Source organism: Bombus terrestris, chromosome 10, assembly GCF_910591885.1.
Source record: "Bombus terrestris chromosome 10, iyBomTerr1.2, whole genome shotgun sequence".
Lineage (NCBI taxonomy): Eukaryota > Metazoa > Arthropoda > Insecta > Hymenoptera > Apidae > Bombus > Bombus terrestris.
The window spans coordinates 4,014,276-4,037,356 of NC_063278.1; the positions used below are offsets into that span (position 1 = coordinate 4,014,276).

A 23,081-nucleotide genomic window follows, 5' to 3' on the forward strand; every position below is an offset into this window, starting at 1 on the left:
AAAAATATAACTATTTTTATTTATATCTTATGAATGTACAGACCAGGTTATGGTTATACTTATTGTAGGTATGTTAAGTTTTTTATTAATATTCATTCATCAAGAACTATCTATATTTACAATTTAATATGTCTATATAAAAAAATGTAAATTTATTATATTTTTTATTATGGTTCAAAACAAATATTTTTAATACATTTTAGGTGTTTTGTTTATAATTAAAAAATACAAGAAAAAGTTTTGAAATATGTATCTTATTAATTACATAGTTGCACTACAACTATTTTTTTATTATTACTATATCGGAACGATACTATCACATATGCAAGTAAATTGAATACAATTATTCTTTACAATTGATTAAGTACATAATACATATTATCTTGCTTATATGATCTATAATAACGATTATATAGCACATGTTAAAGGAAATCTTTAGAATTAGGAATTCTCAGTCATTTTTATGTGTCTATATAATATAATAATAGGTATATATATTACAATTAACAAGCGGATATATTAAATATGTGCTTGTAATACTTAATAATATTTGTTGACCCGTACAAAGGGAAGATAATTTTCTTTTCATTACTGATAATTTTTTTTCTTAATACTGAAAACATTAAAAAAAAAGAAACAAAAAAGACATTAAATATAATATATGTTTAATCAGGTAAATGTTTTACTTTTGAATAAATATTTATCGTAACATTAAATAAATTAATTTGAAAACTGAAAAAGTGAATAAAACCAGCAATATATATTAGCCTGAAATATACATATGTGTGCTTGAAATACTAAAAGTGTTGCAGCACACTTTAAGGCTCATACCATTAACTTAAATGATTTGAGTACTTAAAAGGGATAATGTTAAGACGAGGATAAACGTTGATTACTTATTTTTTACAAGGTGGTGAAATTTTTTAAAAATTTAGATCGCTCTCGTTGTTATTGTCATTAGACTCCTTTTTTGCAGCTATCAAATTTTCCCATTGTGCGATGAGAGTGCTCCTACGTCGTGGATTTGGCTATAGAATTAAATAAAGATTAGTAATTCATCATCGTTTGAAGATATGAACACATGCATCTATACGTAATAATTCATTCCAATACTTGATGAAAACAAATAATTAATCATCGACAAACACATATATTAAATATGCTATATACATTTAATTAATAATAATTAACGCATTCGGAATTTTTAAAAGAACTAGCAATACCTTATGTTTTCCTTTAGCTTCTTTTTCTATTTCATCCTCATTTAAAGTATTTGTTGAGGTACCGCTTCTTAACGAACTTGAACCATCATAGATATCGGAATCGTTATCATTTCCAATGTCCAAAAGATTTGGTTGAGACTTGGCCAACATTTGAGACCGCATTAATCTAAAAATGTATGTAATTGTTTGTTACATCGTGAAATGAAAAACGTATAAATTATTACTATTAACCATAATAATTTACCTCAAAAATACACTTAATCCGATAATAATGTATGATTGAAAATGACATTAAATTATCAATTATATTAGTTACAGTTCTTAAAAAAATAACATTTAAAGTATCTATATCTTGTCATTTATCAACTCCATCTTCTATTCGTTTTTTAATTTCATTATACAAGTACGCGATTAATATTCAATTGTCAAGGTACAAATGACTTCATTCATCGCAAGAAGATGACGCAAATAATAGTAAATTCTAATTCTAAATTCTAATTTTAAAAGAATGAAAAACAATATTTGTAACATCGTCATTTTTGTGTATTTTTCAATTTATAGGGTTGACCAATGTAGCCTCTGAACAGCTTAAATAATAGTTATGAATACATTAACCATTATAAAAGTAAAATAAAATTAAAAATAAACATGTTACCTAAGCTCGTTTTCTCGCTCTTTCATCTCATGTAATTCCTTTTGAATTTTTTCTTCTACAGGGACGTATCCCTTTCTAACGGGAGGCTTCTTGGGCTCATCGTCTGGTTCGAGTTGAATTTCCAGACTTCTATTGAAAGCCTTGATGCTCAGCGGATTGAGCGTGATACTGGGTGCCATGGGTGGTGTTAGCGCGTCGTTACCTGCAGATTTTGGTTTGTATATTTTCCCTCTAGTCGCCAGAAACCTGTGCATCAGCCCTTTCTGACTAGGTGCCGTTGCAAAACGCAAAGGTGTCGGAGTAGTGCGACTGGATATGACTCCATTCGTCATCTTTGGCGTTAAGGTAGGCGTAGACGGTGTAAGGTTGACTGCTTCCAGAATTTGTGGCGTGGACGTTGTCCTCTTCAATTTTCCCGAGGCCAAAGCTTGTGGCATGCGACGCACCTGTTATACATTATTGCAGGAAATTGTTATTACATTTGTTTTGAATTTGTCATAATTCGAAATGAAGATAATTCTAATTAAAAAAAAGAAGCAGTAATGGTAACGTTGTAAGAATTTAGTCACGCGACAATCTATTTGCAAATAGAGAACGAGTGTATTCGAAATAACTTCGCATTATCTTTAAGAACAAAAGCGACCTTTGTAATACACTGTAGATTATTTAGCAAGCGCAAATTATACGAGAGCTACATTTTCAATCATTATTATCAGCACGACACAATAGTCACGTCAAGAGCAAAAAAATGGCCGTTTCACGGAAAATGGCATTACATTAACTTTAACATATCGGCAGATAAGATATTTTCATCGAAATCGTGGCCTGGCAGCGTTACGAAAACCGAATGTAACCGGCTGTTTGCGAAATAAATGTGCACACTCTCGCGTCCTGTAGCAATTACTTCGCACGCCTGTTGCTAATTAATTAGCGTAAAGTATAGAAAATCGCGCGATCATGCCGAGATTATTAATCTGGCGATCGCGCGTCTGTTTCCATTATCGAAAGCGTGCCACGATTTTGGCGAACGAAAGAGTATGACGTTGGCTCACGATCCTCATTAGTTCCGTTCTGCTTAAATGTACCCACTATAAATATAAAAGTAAGCTGTTATACTTGATCAACTCTGCTCTGTCTACAGAATATTTTGCATATAAAGTTACTTCAAGAACTATATTTAATCTCAGGCACTTAGTAAGTATAATTAATGATAAGATTAGAATTTATTCGACTCATAAACATTGGCAGTATATAATGTACAATAGTATACAAATGTCACTCACTACTTTCTATCATGATTTATCTTTATCTTCTGGAGATAAAAAGTAGAAACGATTGACCCGTTTCGGGTTAACTGTGTAAGTCATTAAACAAATGTGTAACTTTGATCGCTTATCAGTATTTCTACTTTCTGTATCTTAAAATTCCACCAACAGTATATCTATATGTATTGGTGTAAATATATATTTCGTAGAGATCACGAAGATATTTAATACAATTGAAGTATTGAATAGCTATACAATGAGCCTCGATACCTAGTGGGACCACTTTGTACGCTTATCATATCTTTAAAATGAATATCCAAGTTGTATATTAATTTTTTATTAAATACATGTTTGCACTAAATATCTCGTATAGTCTATATACATCTCCAAGTTTGTTTCAAATTTTATCGATATAATCACGACAGTCGTGTCATTACAATATTAATGAAATTCCAAAGTTTTTTATATAACACTGACAATATATGTATATAAATTTTGTATATAAAAATAATAGTAAGAGGGACATACAAAAATTTTCTGTGGTAAATATTCAATGTATAATATTTTTACATCGTAGAACTTGTTTTAACAAAAATGTTCATTGAAACAGTATTTCTTCTAAGTTTGTGGCGCAAGATCTAATTTTTCATCGATGAATTCCCATCACGTCCGTAACAAGATTGAAACAGTGCGTTACGTGATGAATCATTAAATCAGTAAGTGCGTGTATAATCGTCCTCGTCGCTCACGGACATCACAGCCGTCCGATGCGTTTCGTCCCTATAAGGACTACGCAGGCATTTACTCTTTCTTTCTTTTGTTCAACGACCTTGAGCATGGTCGACACGAATGTACATATGTACACGTAACACACATGTATATACATATACGTGGAGTTTTAAGCATACCTTGGAATCCACCGTCTCGTGGGACGTGGTTTTAATGCTACCCACGTTTCTCAGCTCGTGCTCCCTCTCCGTGACCTCTTCGATCTCCTTCTGTATTCTGTCCGTCGCCTTCTTCAGCTGCTCCAACCTATGCTCCGCCTGCAACGAAATGGTATCACGTTCAATTCCATCTTTTATAGATGAAATGATAGAGAATTTAAAACAAATTGACAAAAAAGACTGTATCTTTCAAATAAAAAGAAAAAACAGGAAGATTACAGATCGAAAGTTAAAAGATCAAATGATACATTTGTGATTCTTTCAGTTTCAATTGCCTTTTTATTAGTCCGTCGTTCGCTTTTTCAGGACGGACTTGAAAATGAGGATCTCGCTATCGCAAATAATGACATCAAGACGCAAAATCTTCATCGGAACGAGCGTGACGTACTAATAAGAACACGATCGAAACTCGAAGAATCACAAAAAGTTTAAAATCGCCAAAAAAATAACGAAAAACGTTCTTCAAAATTGTTCTCTCTTCCATTGATTTAACTCGATTCGACGCATGTTTCCGTAACGTCAAGCGCGAGGCAGACTTTGATGGATGAGCAAGTCGTGGAATCCTCCGCGTTTCCACATTTTTCCAGTCGAGGATTCTCTTTAATTCTACCTCACGACGGACGCGATTGCATTCATGCAGGCTCGCGTAATTATAGTAACCGGTGTTTTCAGATTGTTAAATTAATGATGGCGCAACCTGACCCTCGATTCCAATTTCAACATGAACCGTGTGACCAGTTTAAACACCGGTCTCTGAACGCCTCCGCGGTTTACGAACCTTCCTATTGCACTAGTCGCGATCCTCGATTTTCATGCGGGCGAAGGATACGAGAAAAATCCAATGAGAAGCAGAAAAAAAAAGAATACAAACCACGAGACGAATCAAGTTCCAGACTACCTCGTGTCGATCGTCTCGCTAACGGGAAGCGAATTCCAGAAAACTAGCTGAACACGACTGCCATACGATTAACCCGTTCTGCTCTCTTCACTTCGTCGGTACGATCCATCAAAATTTTTATAGTATGCTCTTAAAGAAGCTAATCAGGTTTTCTGTACGAGAACGAGCGTGCACCACTAACGTGGCTTGTTTGCACAAGCTACATCGAACGAAATGGATCGATCTTCTTTTACGTACGCTATTTAACGGGCTGTTATTATTTCCGCGTTACTCGTGCTTTCGTAATTCTTTAAACATATATTGAATAAGTATTCAGGCGCTTTTGTCAATTTGTAAATAACAGTACGTGAATTTTAGCAAAGCGTGCCATGTAATGGCAAATTAATGGCTAGTAGCAGAACTTGCTGTGCACACGGTGGTCTTCGTGGAATCGAATCAGCGGGTTATAAATTTAAATCGTCAATTAACAAACTTGAGGTAGACTGCGGATTTTAAAAGCATAAAGATGCATAGAATGCACTAATATATGATATATAAGATATTCAAAGTAGATTAATCGTTATAATATTTAGTGGGTGAAATATATTCTACTTAAGTATGTACAGTCTATAGATTAGAATTAGATACACGATTCAATTATATAATGGCTAATCTTAGATATTATTGCTTGGATTAGCAATTTAGAAAAATTTGTATCTCTCTCATTATTCTAGATACTAAATATGCTAAAATTAAAGAGCTCACGTATAACAATACAGTTGCATAAAGTTTGATAATTATGAGTTTTAATTTATTATTGCTAGATTAGGGATTTTTATGTATTTATGGAAAATTTAGTGGCTCAAGAATGCACAGAATGGATATCATGTACAAAGATCTATAAAATATGCAAAGTATTCGTAATCTCCATTTAAATTCCACCTTCTTAATTACGTTCACAGAAATATAAAATTGCACGGACCCATTGACTTTCCAAGATCAATTTTATCACATTATATTACTTTATTACGCATACAGTGATTTTATAAAGAACAAAATCACTGTAGATCGACAATCCGTAGTTTTGTAAAATCACATTTCAACAACAACGTGTATGTTTCAGACACGTTTTATACTTTCATTAAAAAGAATGAAAGAAAAACAAGCGAACGTTTTTTCTTATTCAGCATCTTTTTTTTACACTCACTTCACTCGGCTAAATAAGAAAAAGTAGAAAACACATTTCTCATGTTCGTTAATCAATTCTTTAATCAAATCGTAATCAATGTATAATGCGTGGCACTGTATTATCTAGTTCTTTCCCATGTTATTTAACGCGTTATAAAACCAGAATCGCTTTTCCAGCTTACCGAATCTCGCGATGTTCGACGATAACGCGAAACAATGCGAATAGTCTAACGATTTTGTTGCGGCTCACGCCTGAGGAATTCAATAGTTTATCTAACTATACTTAACCAGATTTTATCAATTGGTATCGCGACCGATAACTGCCCTTTGATTCTACACTGCGACCACCACGAAACAAAAGCTTCGTCCACGCGTTTACAATCGATTTTAATGTGTGGACGTGGATTTTAATTGGAAACATCGTAACCCTTTAAATGGAGATCCTCGGATCGAAGCCAAGGTCGATTTTGCTGCCGATCGACAGATCGTTCGATGACAACGCGAAACGGATGTTACTTTGATGACCATTTTCTGTGACTCAGACATCTCGATAATGCGGCGATAACAATATCCATATATCTAAAGATATCATATTTGATATAACAGAAAGTTATATGTGTACAATTTATATTGTAGATTTCTCTTTATGACATGTCGGAATTTCGCTTAGCACTACAAATAATTACCTTTAGAAAAAAGAGGCACAGATATAACATAGCGATTAAACAAACTTTCAATGAGTTTTTCGTTACTGTTATATGTTGAATGTACTACCTAAATATTGGTATGTATACTTATTTCGTGTATTGTTTTAGATTAATTCACGGTGCACTATAAGAAAATCTTAGGCAACAATACAGTATTACAAATTTCAGATCTAAATGTTTATGTAAATTTATATTTTTATGAACACACGTGAAGAAAAGATTTCTTTCGCTTACGAACTAAATATAATAACGTATAGTATACTTTGGATATTTTTATATATTTTTACGTATCATGTGCATTCTATACGCTCTTGTGCCTTTGAATTTTGCTATAAATGTATAAAAACCGTAATAATGTTAATCGTTACACGTAACCCGGTTATTAATATTTATTTCCAATAGAAAAATTGGGAGGGTGTCTCAAAATCGTTCATTTCAAATTCTTCGTCATTTCAGCACACTGTCAAGAGATTAAATCAATCAATGAACGATCATTTAAACAGTAGACAAAAATCAAAGCCAGTGTTTCATTCTAGAAATTTAGAGAATTTCCCTCCATCGTTTGTATCATTTCGACGGATCCCACGCGTGCAGGAACGATCTCTTTGAATGCAGATCGCAAGGGAAAACACGCGTTCGCGATTAGAAACGAAAGGAACCTTTTCGTCGTAACGTACGATTGCACAGTTTCATCCCAGCCTCCGGGACAATGGAACTCGGCCAATCAATCACTGGATCGTCGCGATCGGCCAGATCCTTCGATCTAGCTCTTGCTGCGGATTACGCGCGATTTATTGCCATGTCCTTCTGTCCGAGAACGGAAGGATCGAGGGTCGGCTCTTTCGCGGCTCGCAGAAGGAAGCAAGCTCGCTCAGGTGTTTCGCCCGCACTTCCGCGTAGGAACCGAATATTACTGAAACGAGTTTGTTGAAGGGTTTCCAGGTGAGCAGCTGTAGCTTGGCCGGCCGTCTGGAATGCTGCTCATTGAAAACTGAACAGCAGCGGCTAACACGGCTGCTTAACTGTAACCCGTGCCTGTTTCCTTTCTAAAAAAATGGGCCACCGATCATCTTCCTGCCTCTCCTTCCTTCTCGGCGACGTAACCCCCCGTCGTCGTTTTCATCCGTATCAATTGGCCGACTTAAAATTCCTCTCTGCTGATACACGCTCGATTTCGTCGAAGGATAATAAATTTCGAGGTCGATACAAGATCGAGGATAACCCGTTAATAAATTGTCGGCGTACGCGGATCTTATTTTGCTGGAGAAAATCTCTCACTGACCCTAGTGACTCCGTGATTCTCATTCGGAATACATAATTAACTAAAGTGTCTGCGGATGATTGCTCCTATGATTTATCGCTGCGAAATTTGTAGTTAGGAAGTCAATTTGTAGAGTTCTCTTGATTTATAGATTAAAGGATATTTTTCATTCTACGATCGTCAGCGTAAATCTAAGAATGTCTAATAATCGTCGTTATACACTTCTTAGGTACTCTCGCTAATATCCACTGTACACGTATGCGTATGTAAACCTACAAAATTCTGAAAGTTTCTAACGCTGAATAGACTTCAAAAACGTAAACGACATGCGACAGAGAACAAATGCATGAGGTTGCAGCATCGCGTTTCTCGAATAGTATTAATGGTATTATCATCAAGATCGTTGAAAGCGCAACAGCTGTTTCAATTTTTCATATGCCTGACGTTGAAACATCTGTCGAATCGCTTTAGAAACAAGACTAACCGTGCTACGTCCAACGACGACCCACATACCTTATATGTAATTAAATTAAACAGCATCGATGCCGTTGAGAAACGCAACGGACACCGTACGATACTTCTTATGCGTGATAATTACGCCCCGCGGAAATTAATAAGCATTCAAAGCGCAGCCAATTTACGGGAACAACGTGGAATGCTCTTGTCTCGTGTTCGATCGCGGGCTACATGATTCGTCGCGTGTAAAAAATCGTGCATACAATAGCTCACGAAAGTATTCGAACACTGATAGAAATTCAATCATTATTAAATACGAAGACGACATACTACGGAACAAAAATATCTATATTTTTTATTTTTTAAAATTCAGTGAGTCTCGTATTACCAACCTTATCCTTTTGTTCGGTTCTGAAGTTAAACATATGTTCTTCCAAAGCATTACTCATCGCAGTATTGAAATAATGCCTGTTTTAATAATTATACTTTTAGTTTCTACAAAACTCCATCAGCTTATCGTCTATTTTTAAAAGACTTACATATCTATATCTTTGAACCTGTCAAGTTGTTTTTATTTGAATACCAATTTAACAAAAAGCATTGTGCACCATTATATTTATTATTATTTTACATAGTAATTAATTAAGTCCAAGTATTTAAAATTTTGTATCGTTTAATAGTAGTATCGTATGGCTAAAAAAATATGATACTATGCACAAATAAAATATATGTATATAAAAGTCAACAAAAAAAAAAAGTTTCGTTAAAGAAGATACGTATAAATACTTTTTATTGCCATTGTATGTCATTAGAATCCTACTGTTTAATCATAAAGTAGCGCTAAAATCAGGAAGCCAACTGAAATGTACTTATCGTGTCTTTTTTTTGTGATCCTTATATTATATCAAATTTGCTCAAAATTTTACCAATATAATTATTCTTTTGGCTTCGTGCCAATTGTGTCTTATTAAAGTACTCATGAAATTTTTAAATGTTTTATATAACGCATGTAATGCATACACATAAAGGATTTTTACAATAAGTGTACAAATACTTTCGTGAGCCATACCATTATATATGCACGTCGAAAGATGCACGATACCGGTTCCTCCGTGAACGCGTGCAAGTGCAACCGCGAGTTGCCAACTATCTCTCGACAGTTTGCATTTGAATTACATTTGTCCACAATCTCGTCACCGGTGTTAACCACCGTCCTCGACTGAAAGCTTCTTTCACGGTATCCGATAACGCGTTAGAAACATCTGAAATATTTCATTAGTTGATAAAATGTCATAATAAAAACATTAAAAACTTCTCGTAGAATCCAGTACTACGTGATCATTAACGTATAGAATGAAAAAAAAAGAAAATGAAAGAATAAAGAATAAAGAAAACAAAGAAGGGAAATAATGAAACGACGAAAGAATTGAATTTAATTCTATTTTAACGCTTGCTTAATGAATAGTTTGTAATTACTATTGTTCTACCTTATCTCAAATGGTTACCTTTATGCTATCAACTTTATTGCTTAATTCGATATATGAATATTTCTTTATAAATAAAAAAAAAAAAAAAAAAATACTAAAAGAACGAAACATTAAAATAAGAATAAAAAGATTAGGCTAAATTTTTCTGTTACTGTGTTCCATGAGTAACCAAGGATATTTCAATCTAAACGAATATGAATAGAATAACAGCTTTGAATTTAATTATGCTTTTAAAATATTTCACAGATTAGATGATATCGAACCGATCATCAGAAAGGTATAATCTTTCACATTTAAGTTATCCGAATGAAGAAAATGGAGTTTCCAGTGAGAAAGCGTGAATCGAGCTACTCACGTTCAAAAATCGCGTACGAACTGATTTGAATAGTCGTCCAACCAGTCTTTCGAGAGCAACACGCTGACACGTGTGAATTCACGCATTTTTCATTTGGATAAACCGCTTTCGAGCGACGATGGAACGATTCTGTTAAAATTGCCCGACTAAACGACATTGAGTATCGTGACATCTTTTCCAAGATACTTTCTCGAACAATTAATTCGTTGACTCATTTGGAATAAGCGACACTTTGCGATCGGTAATGAGTCGTATATATCAGAGCTCGCGAGAGAAATCGGGAATCCCATTGACGTTTCCCTGCTCGATCGTCGTTTAAAAGTACCGCTGTGTTGATCAATTCGTACGGTAACTTCTACCAGAGAAAAATATCGATACAATAGCATCTACGCGTCAGATGTTAATCTGTTCTGATACAATGGAAAAAGGTCAATTCTACACCGTTGATTCTCACGTACACTACCGGCCATAAGTGTTAGAACATTTTCTGATATTTCACTATTTTTATTTTCCAGTTACTTTTTTATAAATGTTACAATAAAGTCTTGCAATAAGTATTAAATGAAGTACAATTTGTTAGACTGTCCGAATGAATGTAACGAACAGGTGTCCTAATACTTATACGACTGGCGATATAAATAGTACGTTTTGATAGCAAGATACGTAGTACGATAGTATGACAGTAAGATTTTGCTCTTCCATGCTCAATTTCTTATTCATACGCGTGTACACTAAACTTACCTCCATTTTCATTGTTGCTGCTGACAGGATTTCTCAGCGAAGGTCAAACACTAAATCCCTTGTCGGACGTGTTCTTTCTGCTTGCCGAACTCGAATTCGGTCCGTTTATCTGATCGTGGACGCAGGTGGTTTACGTTCGTATCTATTATCATGCCGCGCAGTTACGTCACATCGTCGGATCTCTTTTTTTTTCTTTTCACCGTGTACCCGCCGATGAAAGTGTAAAAGTTGCAAGGAGATCTGCTGGATTGAAATTTCTTCAATCCTGAAAAGATCGAATCGATCTCTTCTCCGTTGACGACTGCTTTTGAGAGTTGATCCGGCTTCGACTACGACCACCGCACCAAGCCGAATTCTCTTCGATCCGTGGCGTGAAACCGTAATTCGAAAGCTTCGTCGTGCTCGATCGATTCCCTTCAGATAATTTCCAACCCGACACTCGAAGAGGATCTCGCGTGATCTATGAGATGCGAGAGCGTGAATCGCGTTTGCCACGGCGACTCGAGACTTTCAGAGTACAGCTAACCAGATTGGTCGAGGGGAAACACGACAAGAAGCCGGTGTATATTATTGCGAGACGCGACAACGACACTCGCTAGACTTTGCTTTCGAAACTAATTTTTCGAGCACGTTCCATTCTTCTTCTTTATGCGGTTGCTCCTGTAATTTCCAAGACCGCGAGCTTATGATTGAAACACAGCTGAACTCCGTTCGGCGACTGCCATTTTACCTGCGTGACCTTGTTCCCCGACCCGTTCTCCGAACAAAAGCAACAGAGTCGAACCGCGCTGCATCTGATACAAATCACTTTTCGGCTTATCATGTGCGTAAATATACACTTTCGCAATTTCCATTCTATCCACCATGTGATGTCGTTTTTATTTCCTTTCTTGTTTTTCCTGGTTTTATCTGAAACAACTAAAATGTTATAACTGGGTGTTTATTTTTACGTCGCACAGATATTTTTCCTAGAAATATGACGAATATAATGAATAATAATGATAATTACTTTTCTAATGTAAATGATTGGGTAATTGTTTGTTCAATTAAAGAAAGTATTGTATTATTATTCAGTAAAATTTATGTATACTTACATGATTACATACATAACTTTCAATTTTGTTTAAATAAAGTTTTACGTGTTTATAACAATTGAATCTTCAATTTCTTTTTAACAATATATCAGATATGGTATGGCATATACGGTATTTGAGATTAAATCTTGGTGGAATTTAAACTGGTATTAGTCTTTTTCCGTTACATTGTAATACAAAGATTACAATTGAATCATAATATTTGTAATATATTGAAAAGCAACTACAATTGTAGTAAACGCGCACTTATGTAACCAAAAATTATATTAGGCTTTAAACCTCACTACAATAGGCACAAACAATAATAACATTGCGATATAAAGGTATTTTTGTATTGATAAAAGATTATACAAACTGTTTTAAATTTGATTTTACCGCATAATTGAGCGTATGTTATATCGCGCGCGCCATCTGTATCCTTTGGTTTTACATTTTTTAAATTCAAGACGAATTATTTATAATTTTTGTAACAGATTTAGGGACAAATATGATTAATGAGTTTATGTAATATTTCATAAAATTAATAAGCTTGTATTATATCTAAAACGTTATTAAAAAGCTTTAATTTTTACTTATCACATACTTATGTTTTTTGTAAATGGTCCGTTAGGAATTCAACGGAAACGTTATTGCCATTGGATATTTCCCTTTTAAAATATTCTATTTTATAATAATAACCAATGAGATAATGTTTGAAATTCTTACACATTAAGTTTTGCCAATAAAGAGTGTGTGATTTTTATGTTTTACATTTGATGAGTATTCATACAATTTGAGAAATGATCACATATACTTACATATGTAAATAAGTACAAACAATGCAGACATTCTCTGCTGTTGCATGAAATTTTATACCTGTAAGAATTACGTATTTTAAATTAATCAATGAATGAACAAATTTATTATTATATTATAATTTTAATTACATATAAATACATATAAATATATTTTTCATTTAAATATATAGTTATTAAGTATTTATCATTTTTCAACTTATTGTATTAATGTATATTTGCATAAAAGTTCAATTGTAATGAACTGTACCAAGAAAGAGTGTCATATACAAATAATGAGTAAAGGACAATTCTCCCCAGTTAATAGTAAGCAGTTCAATATTTTTAATACATTAATTTTTAAGCAATGTATATAATGCACATAGAGTACAAAACATATTTTATTAAATATATATTACAGAATTTACGCATACAAAATCAACACAAGGAAGAAATTTAACAGGTTCTGCTCGCCATATACGAGATTTAATTGCAGATATTCATAAAAATATACAAATTTGGAATACACTTCATTTAGAAGGAGTAACATTACTAAATAACATAACTCAAGCGAAACAAGATGAATCTTATTCTGAAATTTTGCAAGAACAATGTGATAAATTGGAAATTATTTGTGATGGATTGGTAATGCGCTTTCTACATGATTATTTTTTATTTAATATTATTGTCATAAAGATATTTGTATTATAATATTACTTTCTAGGACGACATTGTAAAAAATTTTGCTCAGATTGAACAACAGATGAAAATAACAGCTTCTTTAGAAACTAGCAAGGACAAGTTATTTACAACATGGCCTAGTTCAAAATTTGGTAAAAATACACAATTATATTTTATCTATAAAAATCAGTATATTTTTATAATTAATCTATCTTATAAGATTATGATTAATTTTAGGACAAGTTGCAGAATCAATATTTAGTATATATTCTAATGAAGCAAAAGTGAAACGTGCAATTTTGGAAGATACAGCGCATTATTATACAGAATCTTGGAAAATGTTGTTCCTTGCTAGTTGGGTGCATCAACCATTATTGCCAGAAAATCTAACAGCAGTCTTAGAATCAATGTTAATAGAGAGTGGACATAGGTAATTAATTATTGATGATATAAATTTTGGTAAGTATTTTTCTATTTCAAAAACAATTCAATGTTTACAATAATTATTTTTTGTATTATATCATAAATTACAACTATTGAAATAAAACAAAGATTAACAGAATGATCATTTATTTGTGGCTTTCCAAATACCATTTGTATAATTTCACAAAACATAATATATGAAATATATCAAATTGAAATATATAGTCCAAATCTAAAGTGTATTATGAAATTCTGTTTACAATTGGTACCTGAGATCACAAAGAATTAATATGGATATAGATAAATATAAATATACTAGAAATTTGCTTGAAAATGCAGATTTTAGAATAGATACAAGGAATTAAACCTGCAAAATTAATGCATTTATGCAATTTTATGATTAATTATATTCTGATTAGTATTAGTGCCATTAATTTTTAATTATATCAATAACTTCTTATATATGTATAATACATTATTTACAGATAAATAGAAAATTAATAATTTTCACTGTACATAAATGCTATAACAATGTGGATGGAATTATTTTTTTGATGTTTAAAGTATTTTCAATGATTTAGTATTTCATACAAAAGTTGTAAATAATTCACATTAATTCATTACTACTTATAATCTGTAATATTTTTTTTGTCGTTACAATGAAATTATTGATATAATATAAATACGATTTTTATTTTACTCATCAGTTTATCAATACAGGTATTATCCTATTAAATATTTAATAATAGATATAGAAAGTTAAAATTAAATCGTAAAATAATTTGTGCATAAACATTTTTGTTTTATGTTTATAATAATGTTATAACTAAAAAGAAATTACAATATACGTCTGTCAGACTATACAACCAACGACTATGAGAAATTATATGTACAAAAAATTTTTATATTTTTTTCGCGTTGTTTAATATATAACCCTGGTAATTTTAATTTCTTATCTTCTTTCAAGAAAGTAAACTTAAACTTAAAGTATTACTTGCACTATGTGTATGATTATAAAGACCGTTTACTAAAAATAAAATGTATCTATATGTTGTAGTAAAAATTTGTAGAAGACAATACAACAAAGTAAAATTTCTTTGTATAACATCAATGCATTTTTTAACATTGTCAATACAACATGACACTATCTTTTTCCATGTGAAATATACATTATACACAATAAATATAACAGAAACAGTCTTATTTACATACACATATTAGAATACAAGATATTATATTATTTTATTATTGATACTCTTCATTCAAATATGGAAGTTATAATATATTGATTGTGTGATACTGTCAGAAATTCTATAAAAAATATCTACACAATTGTGTAATCATACATATACATTTCAATTATATGTTTGATATTATTATACACTATACATATTACTTCAATTTGTTTAGGAACATCTTGCATGTAATCATTCAAGAATCAACTTCTGGTATTTCTATTAAATTCTTCACTTAATGCTTCAAAATCGAGATCAGTATCTAAATTTGAATTATTTGATATCAAATTGTTTTCTAAAATATTATCTGGCATAATATTTTTTAATCGTTCAGATACAAGCTCATCAACTAAATTTGACTGATCTACTAGATGCAGTTGTTCTACTAATTTTTCATCAATTAGTAAGTTTTTATCTATTACTCCACTTGTATTTAGAATATCTAAATGTGCTATGTGATCGTATTGAGTTATTTTTGATATATCTAAATTTTCTGAACTTTCAAATATACTAGTATCACAATTACTAGAAATTATTGGTACTGTATCTTGAAGTATAGGTAGGTTATCTGAAATCTTACAACTGGAAGTAGCAGGCATTATTTTGCAAGAGTTTGTGTCTAATGATGCAGATTGTGTTTTAACACAATTTGTGTCCGGTACAGACATAGGAATTATTTTAGAAACTAGTTTTTGGAATCCTTTAATAAAGCTCTGAGATCCATTCTCCATGGTATTCAAACCATTTTGTATTTTCTCAAAGTTCTGAGCATCTTGTTTTACATAAGTTTCCATAGATCCATTTTCTAATTTGACAAAGCCCTGTTCTGTTGGTTCTAATTTTATGAAAGCCTGCTCCATATGTTCTATTTTAGATTGGTCATAATTATCTTCAATGTTACAAAAGTTTGACGATCCTAAATTGTTCCCTAATTTAGTAAAATTCTCTTTATGAGAATCCGTTTTTTGATAACTTGAAATTTTTGGCGAAGTGATATCCACTTTTTGGAATCCAGGATTATCTGAAATTTTATTCTGAATCTCTGGATTTGATATTAACAGTTTCGATACATTGCTAGATTTGTTACTTTCTGCATTATTCACAGGACTAGGATTTCTTCGCATTAATGTTAAAGCTGATAGCACCTCTGGACAAGTAGGATTTGTCACAGAGTCACCTCTTCTTTCACTTAAAAAGTCTGAGACACTGAGATCTGAACTTTCAGAAAATCCGCTAGACATTCGTTCTTCCATATTTTCTTTAGCATCTTCAGAATTATCTGTTTTCTGACGTTTAAGGGGTGGCTCTTCATTTTCATAGGTAGTACAAATAGAAGTATCAACCTTTTTTAGAGCTTCATTATTAATTTTATATAAACCTGGGTTGAGACCTAAGGCATCACAAAGTGATTCTTCACTGATATCAATCAAATCTTTGTTTGTTTCTTCATCATTATTTATAATAGTCAACATTGTTTTAGTTTTTTCTCGTATTTTATCCATTAATTGTTTTAATTCGCCCAAAAAGTTCCTTACATTATTTTCGGACTTTAGTACTAATAAATCAAATAATGACTGTGCGTTAAGTACCGGTTTTGCAGCTATTTTTATTATTTCAAGATCTTCACATACAGAAATTGCTTCTCGTAACTTTATTTGACGTCTTTCAGACTTAGCCTCTGGTGTAACATAAGCCCAAGGACCTCGCTTTTTTCCTTTTCGTTTTAAAGGATCTTGGCCCCCATTTTGTTTTAATTCAGGTTCAGGCGTTGGTGGAGGTAGTTGTTCGGGACTTCCATGGTCAGGATGCATCTCAAAATGTCTCGCCATACGAGTACGCCCTAAATATATTTTATTACATGTAGGACACCTAAAATGATCTGATATTTTTCTTTTTGGTACTTCTAGCCCTGTTAATAATTCTTTAGGTGATTCTTCTTCCTCAAGTTTATCATTATTGGTGTTATAATCGCTATAACCACCATCTGAATCATCTAAGTCAGGTTGTAGAAAATCTGAATGATGCAAATGTTTATAATCCCGTACCATATGTCTAGGAGGTCGAGAAAGTCTGCCAGATCGTGTTCTAGCTACAACTTTCTTTCTTTCATCCTAAAGAAATATTATATTTAATATGTTGGAATCATAAAACAATTTCAAAATACAGCAAATTAAGTAAAACAAACCTTCAATTCTTCCTGTTCTTCATCAGGAATTGGTGGTGGTTTAGATGGAAGTAAGGAAGGTCTGATAGCACTTTTTTTTGGTCTACCTCTTTTTCCACCACGATTCTTTAATATATTTCCTGGATTTCTAATTTGTAAATCCAGTTCTTCAGGAAATACAACTCTATACATACATTTCGTTAATTTAAATATAAAATTTCGTAATATCTAAATAACTTCATAACTAAATAACTTCATTTACCTATATACTACTCTTTCATTTGATGTAGCTGCTTCTTGACTACGTTGTTGCAGAACATGAGCAATTTGTTTTAATTGTGTTGGTGTTAAGCGTTGTATACTAGAATAAATATTATTGTTATTAAATGCAAGAACTTGATAAATATATTGCATTGTATGTATTATTATTCTAATATTATTTGTATACCTATGAAATGTTTGTCCTTGCTGAACTATTTGTATAGGGTTTTCACTAGAACCTAATGGCTTAGATGTATCTGTAGATTCATTTACTATTGTTGTAGATTTAACAATACCTTTAGCTTTCTTATTAACTTTAAGATTTGTGCCATTTACTACAAGATTAAGTTTTTGTTTGGTAGCTTCACTTTGAACTGACTTAGCAGATTCAAATGCACTACTTTGTTGTGTTATAGGTGTTTTTTGTGAATTATTTTGTGAATTGTTTGAAATACTGGCAACATTTTGAGTTGCAATAGTAACATTTTGCTTACTTGTGTTGTTAAATGCAATTTTTGCTTGAGGTTTTAAAATTGATATTGGTGTTGAAGAAATTTGGGTTGATTTTAAAATAGATGCAGAATTTGTGGTTGCTGTTTTTAAATCTTGAGCTTTAACAATCGATGCTGTCCGAAGCAAAACTGGTGTATCAGGATTAGGTGTAGTTTTTGATGTTCCAATTATTCCTGTAGTTTTCTTACCAATTGCAGCTCTTGTTTTAAGTAACTGAGGGGGGATTTGAACTGATTTTAAAAATTGTGCTGGAATAGCTGTAGTCACGCTGGTATTATTAAGAATATTATTAGTTTTTGGAAGCACAGTCGATGCACTTTTTAGCACTGGAGTTAAAAGTTGTTGAACATTTCCCCTTTGTAAAGATTGTGATGTTTTTACGATTGGAGACAAACGTATTTGTGAACTAACAATATTTTGTGTTGCTCCAGATGTGGTGTTTACAGTGGTATTTGAAATATGTGATGTACCAATAGATTGGTTCTGTATTTCACAAGCACTAGTTAACAGCTGAGTGTTTAATAATTGTGCAGATATACCACTAGTATTCAACAATTGAGCTGTTATAGGTGTAGCTTTTATTATCTGTGATGACAAATTGTTTAATATTGTAGCTTTTGAAAGTAATACAGAATTAGCGTTTGAATTAGTATTAAGTGAATGTACTGCATTAATGGAATTAACAGTTGTGTTACTTAATTTGTTTGAACTCTGAAGTAATCTAATGTTCTTAGCTGGTTTCAATATAGTTTGTGCAGGTTTTATGATAAATTGGGAAGATGGTAGAATCACAGGTAGCTTCTGCAAGATTTGCGCTTGGGTATTGGGTATTGTATTAAGTTGATTTTGTGCTATATTTTCTTCAATAGTATATTGCAAATTGTTTTCATGAATATTTTTTACATGTGTAACATCTGCTTTTATTCCATGTACTTTAGGCTGCTCTAGAACTATCGCCTGTGTACCCGAACTTTGTTGAATTATATTATTCTGATGTTCAATTATCTGTTGAGCTTCATGATTTTGACTATTTAAACTTATTTCTTCTAATGATATATTGTTCTCAACTATTTGATCTTGAAGTTGTTCCGTGTGGGAAACTTTTTGCATATGCCATTCTTGGAAATCAATGCACTCTGTTTTAATCAATTCAGTATCATTGGACTTTTGTACTTCCTCAGGTTGATAATTTAACTGATCGATTGTTATAGATTCCTGAGAAGATAATGAATTTTGGTCCTGTACATTAATGTTATCTTTTGCAGAAACATTCTCTGGTATGTTCGAAGTGGCGTTATCTTGTTCCTGTTGATATATAACCTCTTCATTCGAGTTTACCTCAAAGGTTAGTCCTAGGGCTGCCGCCTGTTCTGGCGTTAAGTGTATAGTTTGAGAATCATTGTCGTCGTTTTGTAAAAACGCGACAAACTCGTTATCATTATCGTCATCATCAACAACTTGTTGGAACGCTTGTTGAAGAAGATCGGAAGCACCAGTAGAAGATGCATCGTTTGTAAACACAGTAGAATTCGAAATTTCTGCCATATCCAAAATTTTTTAACTCCTTACCTTATAAAAGATAATTATGCAATAGTAGCAATTACTTTCATGTTGAAAAATAATATTTTACGTGATTCTTTCTTTGGAAATTCTCCTTATAATTTACATTTATTCCATTTCGCTGTACACGTTTTTCGCACAAACAGAAACATATTAGGTATATGAAGTTTGTCACAGATGTAGCAAAGAAAATGGCGACAGTATCAGTAATGTATAGTTGCATAGTTGGTAATTCGTATTTATGTCTATTTTCATTGCATCGTTTATTCGATATTGATATTGTACGATAGTTACACAGCTACACAAAATACTTTGTTCTGTATATTTTGAAATTGTAAATCTTATTGTAATACATTTTTGTATGCACTGTTATAAAAATATATTTAGCACGGAAATAAAATTGTGTTAGAGTTAAAAGAAATAGCATGTTAAAGTATCTATGAATGTTATTCGAGTGTGTTGTATGAACTTTATGCACAATTCTTTGTTTCGAGGTTTAAATATGTAATTGAAAATGAATATTTATTTTTTTGTGTCTATTTGGTCATATTTTAGTCCAACTTGCATTGATATTGCATCAAACTGTTGTGTATGATTTATTACAGTTTCATATAATTGTATATATGTATACAATTTGTATTGATATTAAATTACAATTAATGCATACATAGTATCATAAATGTGTAGTTGCGCGATAATATTGTAAATTTTGTGAATCCAAAGTCTATTCTAACATAAAAGGAATATCAAATAAATAAAAGATACAAAGTACGAATATGGTAAGTGTCACCAATGATACAATTTGCTATGTTGATAATTTATATCATTTGTAAATAAATTATTCGGAAGAATTTAATACTGTATTTTATACATATATTGGTACTCACTTAATAATGATATTGTTAATTGTGAAATAATTAAATATTTGTGACAAGTATCCCAATACTTAAATAAACACTCTTATTTCAAATCATCAGATTTTGTCTTTTATTTTATTCTTAAATTTTATCTTTATTAAAATATTTGGAAATCTAATGTATTTTAAGTAATTAAATGTTTTTTACATATATATGTAAAATAGAGTAAAATAGAAAATAGTAGTTTATAATAAACCATTTTTTAAATAGCTTCAAATACGTATCATTTATGATAATATGTACATATTAATACTAAGATAATATTTACGTATTAATAATAACATTGTTATCGTAGGATGATGATGATCAGTATCAAGCTGGTTATGATGTAGGATCTTTTCCTAAAGATTTTGGATATGCTCCATTTGATGGGGAAACAGAAGGATCTATGGATCCTTTAGCAGGAGAACAAAAACCTAGAATATTATTAATGGGTCTTCGCAGGTATCCGAGTGTTTAACATATTTTTATTTTAATATTATTAATCATGTTATTAATAATATTTTTATTGATTATTATATGAAATTAATATTAATTTTAGGAGTGGAAAGTCATCGATACAAAAAGTAGTTTTTCATAAAATGTCACCAAATGAAACATTGTTTTTGGAAAGCACAAATAAAATTATTAAAGATGATATAAGCAACTCTAGTTTTGTTCAATTTCAAATTTGGGACTTTCCAGGACAAATTGACTTCTTTGATCCTACTTTTGATAGCGATATGATATTTGGTGGTTGTGGAGCACTAGTTTTTGTTATCGATGCTCAAGATGATTATATGGAAGCGCTTAATAAACTTCATTTGACAGTTACAAAAGCATACAAGGTTAATCAAGCAATAAAATTTGAAGTGTTTATACATAAAGTTGATGGTTTATCTGATGACTGTAAAATGGAAACACAAAGAGATATACACACTAGAGCAAATGATGATCTTGCAGATTCTGGTAAATAACACAAATAATTACGAAACTTTTTTATTAACAGCACTTAGAAATAATTATGTATACATTTCAGGATGTGACCAAATACATCTGAGTTTCCATTTAACATCCATATATGATCATAGTATATTTGAAGCATTTAGTAAAGTTGTACAAAAATTGATACCACAATTACCAACTTTAGAAAATTTACTTAATATACTCATATCAGTAAGAAAAAATATGAATATATAAATATATATATGAATATATAAATTTTTGTCACATAGTTGTACAAAATAAATTGTAATTTGTTTTTCAGAATTCTGCAATTGAAAAAGCATTTTTATTTGATGTAGTATCTAAAATTTATATCGCAACTGATAGTTCTCCTGTAGACATGCAAAGTTATGAACTTTGTTGTGATATGATTGATGTTGTTATTGATGTCTCTTGCATATATGGGTATGTTTTACAAAAATTTCTACATAAAAGCTTTTATCTGTCTACATAATAGAAATAATTACATCACATATTTCCTTTAGTTTGAGGGAGGATTTAGAGGCTGCAGCATTTGATAATCAAAGTTCTAGTTTAATCAAGTTAAATAATGGAACAATTTTATATTTGCGTGAAGTTAATAAATTCTTGGCTTTAGTCTGTATTTTGCGCGAAGACAATTTTGACAGACAAGGTAAAATAATGCTTTAGTAAATTTACTAAGAAATAGATAATACTAATTAGTAATTATTGCGCATATTATATTTAAAATCCTCTCTTTTCAATTTGTAGGTGTAATTGATTATAACTTTCTTTGCTTTCGTAAAGCTATACAACAGGTCTTTGAATTACGTAATAAAGCTTTAACTACTACAAATATTAACAATCATTCAACACCACCTATTAATTTGAATGAAACTACAAATGCACCTACAGTATCGCAAAGTGGAACAATGGGACAAAATGGTACTGTTGTAATGGCACAAAGCTTTGGGCAGAGCAGAATTTTTCTTTAAATGTTTGAGCAGAGAGAATTTTTCACTTTTATTTTACATACTGGCAATAATATATCTCAATCATGTTATTCATAACTTAATTTTATAAATATTTACTTAATGTGAAAGATGTATTTATTTTATTATTTCTTATCAATTTTTTTAATGGTATTAAATTCAGGAAGTTACATAAATGTATATATAATTGTGTATTAAAATAAATTATTATCATCTATTAAATAGTAATTCATATATTTTTATTAACTAATTATTATTATAAAAACTTACATTACTTTTTAATTGCTTATTATGAAATGACATAGAAGTATTAATTCTTAATAAACATCTATTTAAAATCTTATATTTATCAATATATTTT

The 23,081-nt window shown here is 31.3% G+C and overlaps 4 protein-coding genes across 10 annotated transcripts; 2 read left to right on the forward strand and 2 right to left on the reverse strand.

The window, feature by feature from the left end:
• Nucleotides 1-235: 235 nt before the first annotated feature.
• LOC100642700 lies at nt 236-11,924 on the reverse strand. Of its 4 annotated transcripts, none has more exons than XM_012312746.3 (6): nt 11,163-11,924; nt 9,649-9,841; nt 4,052-4,189; nt 1,879-2,324; nt 1,224-1,389; nt 236-1,028 (listed from the first exon to the last, which is right to left on the reverse strand). In XM_012312746.3, exons 2-6 carry the CDS (start codon nt 9,649-9,651, stop codon nt 924-926), a joined length of 858 nt encoding a protein of 285 aa, XP_012168136.1. In that variant the 5' UTR covers nt 9,652-9,841; nt 11,163-11,924; the 3' UTR covers nt 236-923. The 4 variants fall into 4 exon arrangements, with proteins under 4 accessions (XP_012168136.1, XP_003398409.1, XP_012168135.1 ...); XM_003398361.4 differs by lacking the exon at nt 11,163-11,924 and adding an exon at nt 10,422-10,646 and having other exon boundaries at nt 9,756-9,841; XM_012312745.3 differs by lacking the exon at nt 9,649-9,841 and having other exon boundaries at nt 11,163-11,923.
• Nucleotides 11,925-12,925: 1,001 nt separating this feature from the next.
• On the forward strand, nt 12,926-14,282 carry LOC100642462 (cyclin-dependent kinase 2-interacting protein). 2 transcript variants are annotated; one of them, XM_048409587.1, is made up of 5 exons: nt 12,926-13,113; nt 13,224-13,356; nt 13,451-13,674; nt 13,754-13,862; nt 13,948-14,282. In XM_048409587.1, the coding sequence occupies exons 2-5, from the start codon at nt 13,290-13,292 to the stop codon at nt 14,142-14,144; spliced, it is 597 nt and encodes a 198-aa protein (XP_048265544.1). In that variant the 5' UTR covers nt 12,926-13,113; nt 13,224-13,289; the 3' UTR covers nt 14,145-14,282. The 2 variants fall into 2 exon arrangements, with proteins under 2 accessions (XP_048265544.1, XP_020720741.1); XM_020865082.2 differs by having other exon boundaries at nt 12,926-13,356.
• On the reverse strand, nt 14,161-20,027 carry LOC100646953. 2 transcript variants are annotated; one of them, XM_012312744.3, is made up of 4 exons: nt 17,981-20,026; nt 17,795-17,893; nt 17,554-17,716; nt 14,161-17,479 (listed from the first exon to the last, which is right to left on the reverse strand). In XM_012312744.3, exons 1-4 carry the CDS (start codon nt 19,849-19,851, stop codon nt 15,572-15,574), a joined length of 4,041 nt encoding a protein of 1,346 aa, XP_012168134.1. In that variant the 5' UTR covers nt 19,852-20,026; the 3' UTR covers nt 14,161-15,571. The 2 variants fall into 2 exon arrangements, with proteins under 2 accessions (XP_012168134.1, XP_048265537.1); XM_048409580.1 differs by having other exon boundaries at nt 17,795-20,027.
• LOC100642342 (ras-related GTP-binding protein D) lies at nt 19,572-22,948 on the forward strand. 2 transcript variants are annotated; one of them, XM_048409583.1, is made up of 7 exons: nt 19,572-19,651; nt 21,079-21,227; nt 21,325-21,731; nt 21,802-21,938; nt 22,030-22,172; nt 22,253-22,401; nt 22,500-22,948. In XM_048409583.1, exons 2-7 carry the CDS (start codon nt 21,172-21,174, stop codon nt 22,721-22,723), a joined length of 1,116 nt encoding a protein of 371 aa, XP_048265540.1. In that variant the 5' UTR covers nt 19,572-19,651; nt 21,079-21,171; the 3' UTR covers nt 22,724-22,948. The 2 variants fall into 2 exon arrangements, with proteins under 2 accessions (XP_048265540.1, XP_003398405.1); XM_003398357.3 differs by lacking the exon at nt 19,572-19,651 and adding an exon at nt 20,130-20,645.
• The last annotated feature ends 133 nt before the right edge of the window (nt 22,949-23,081 follow it).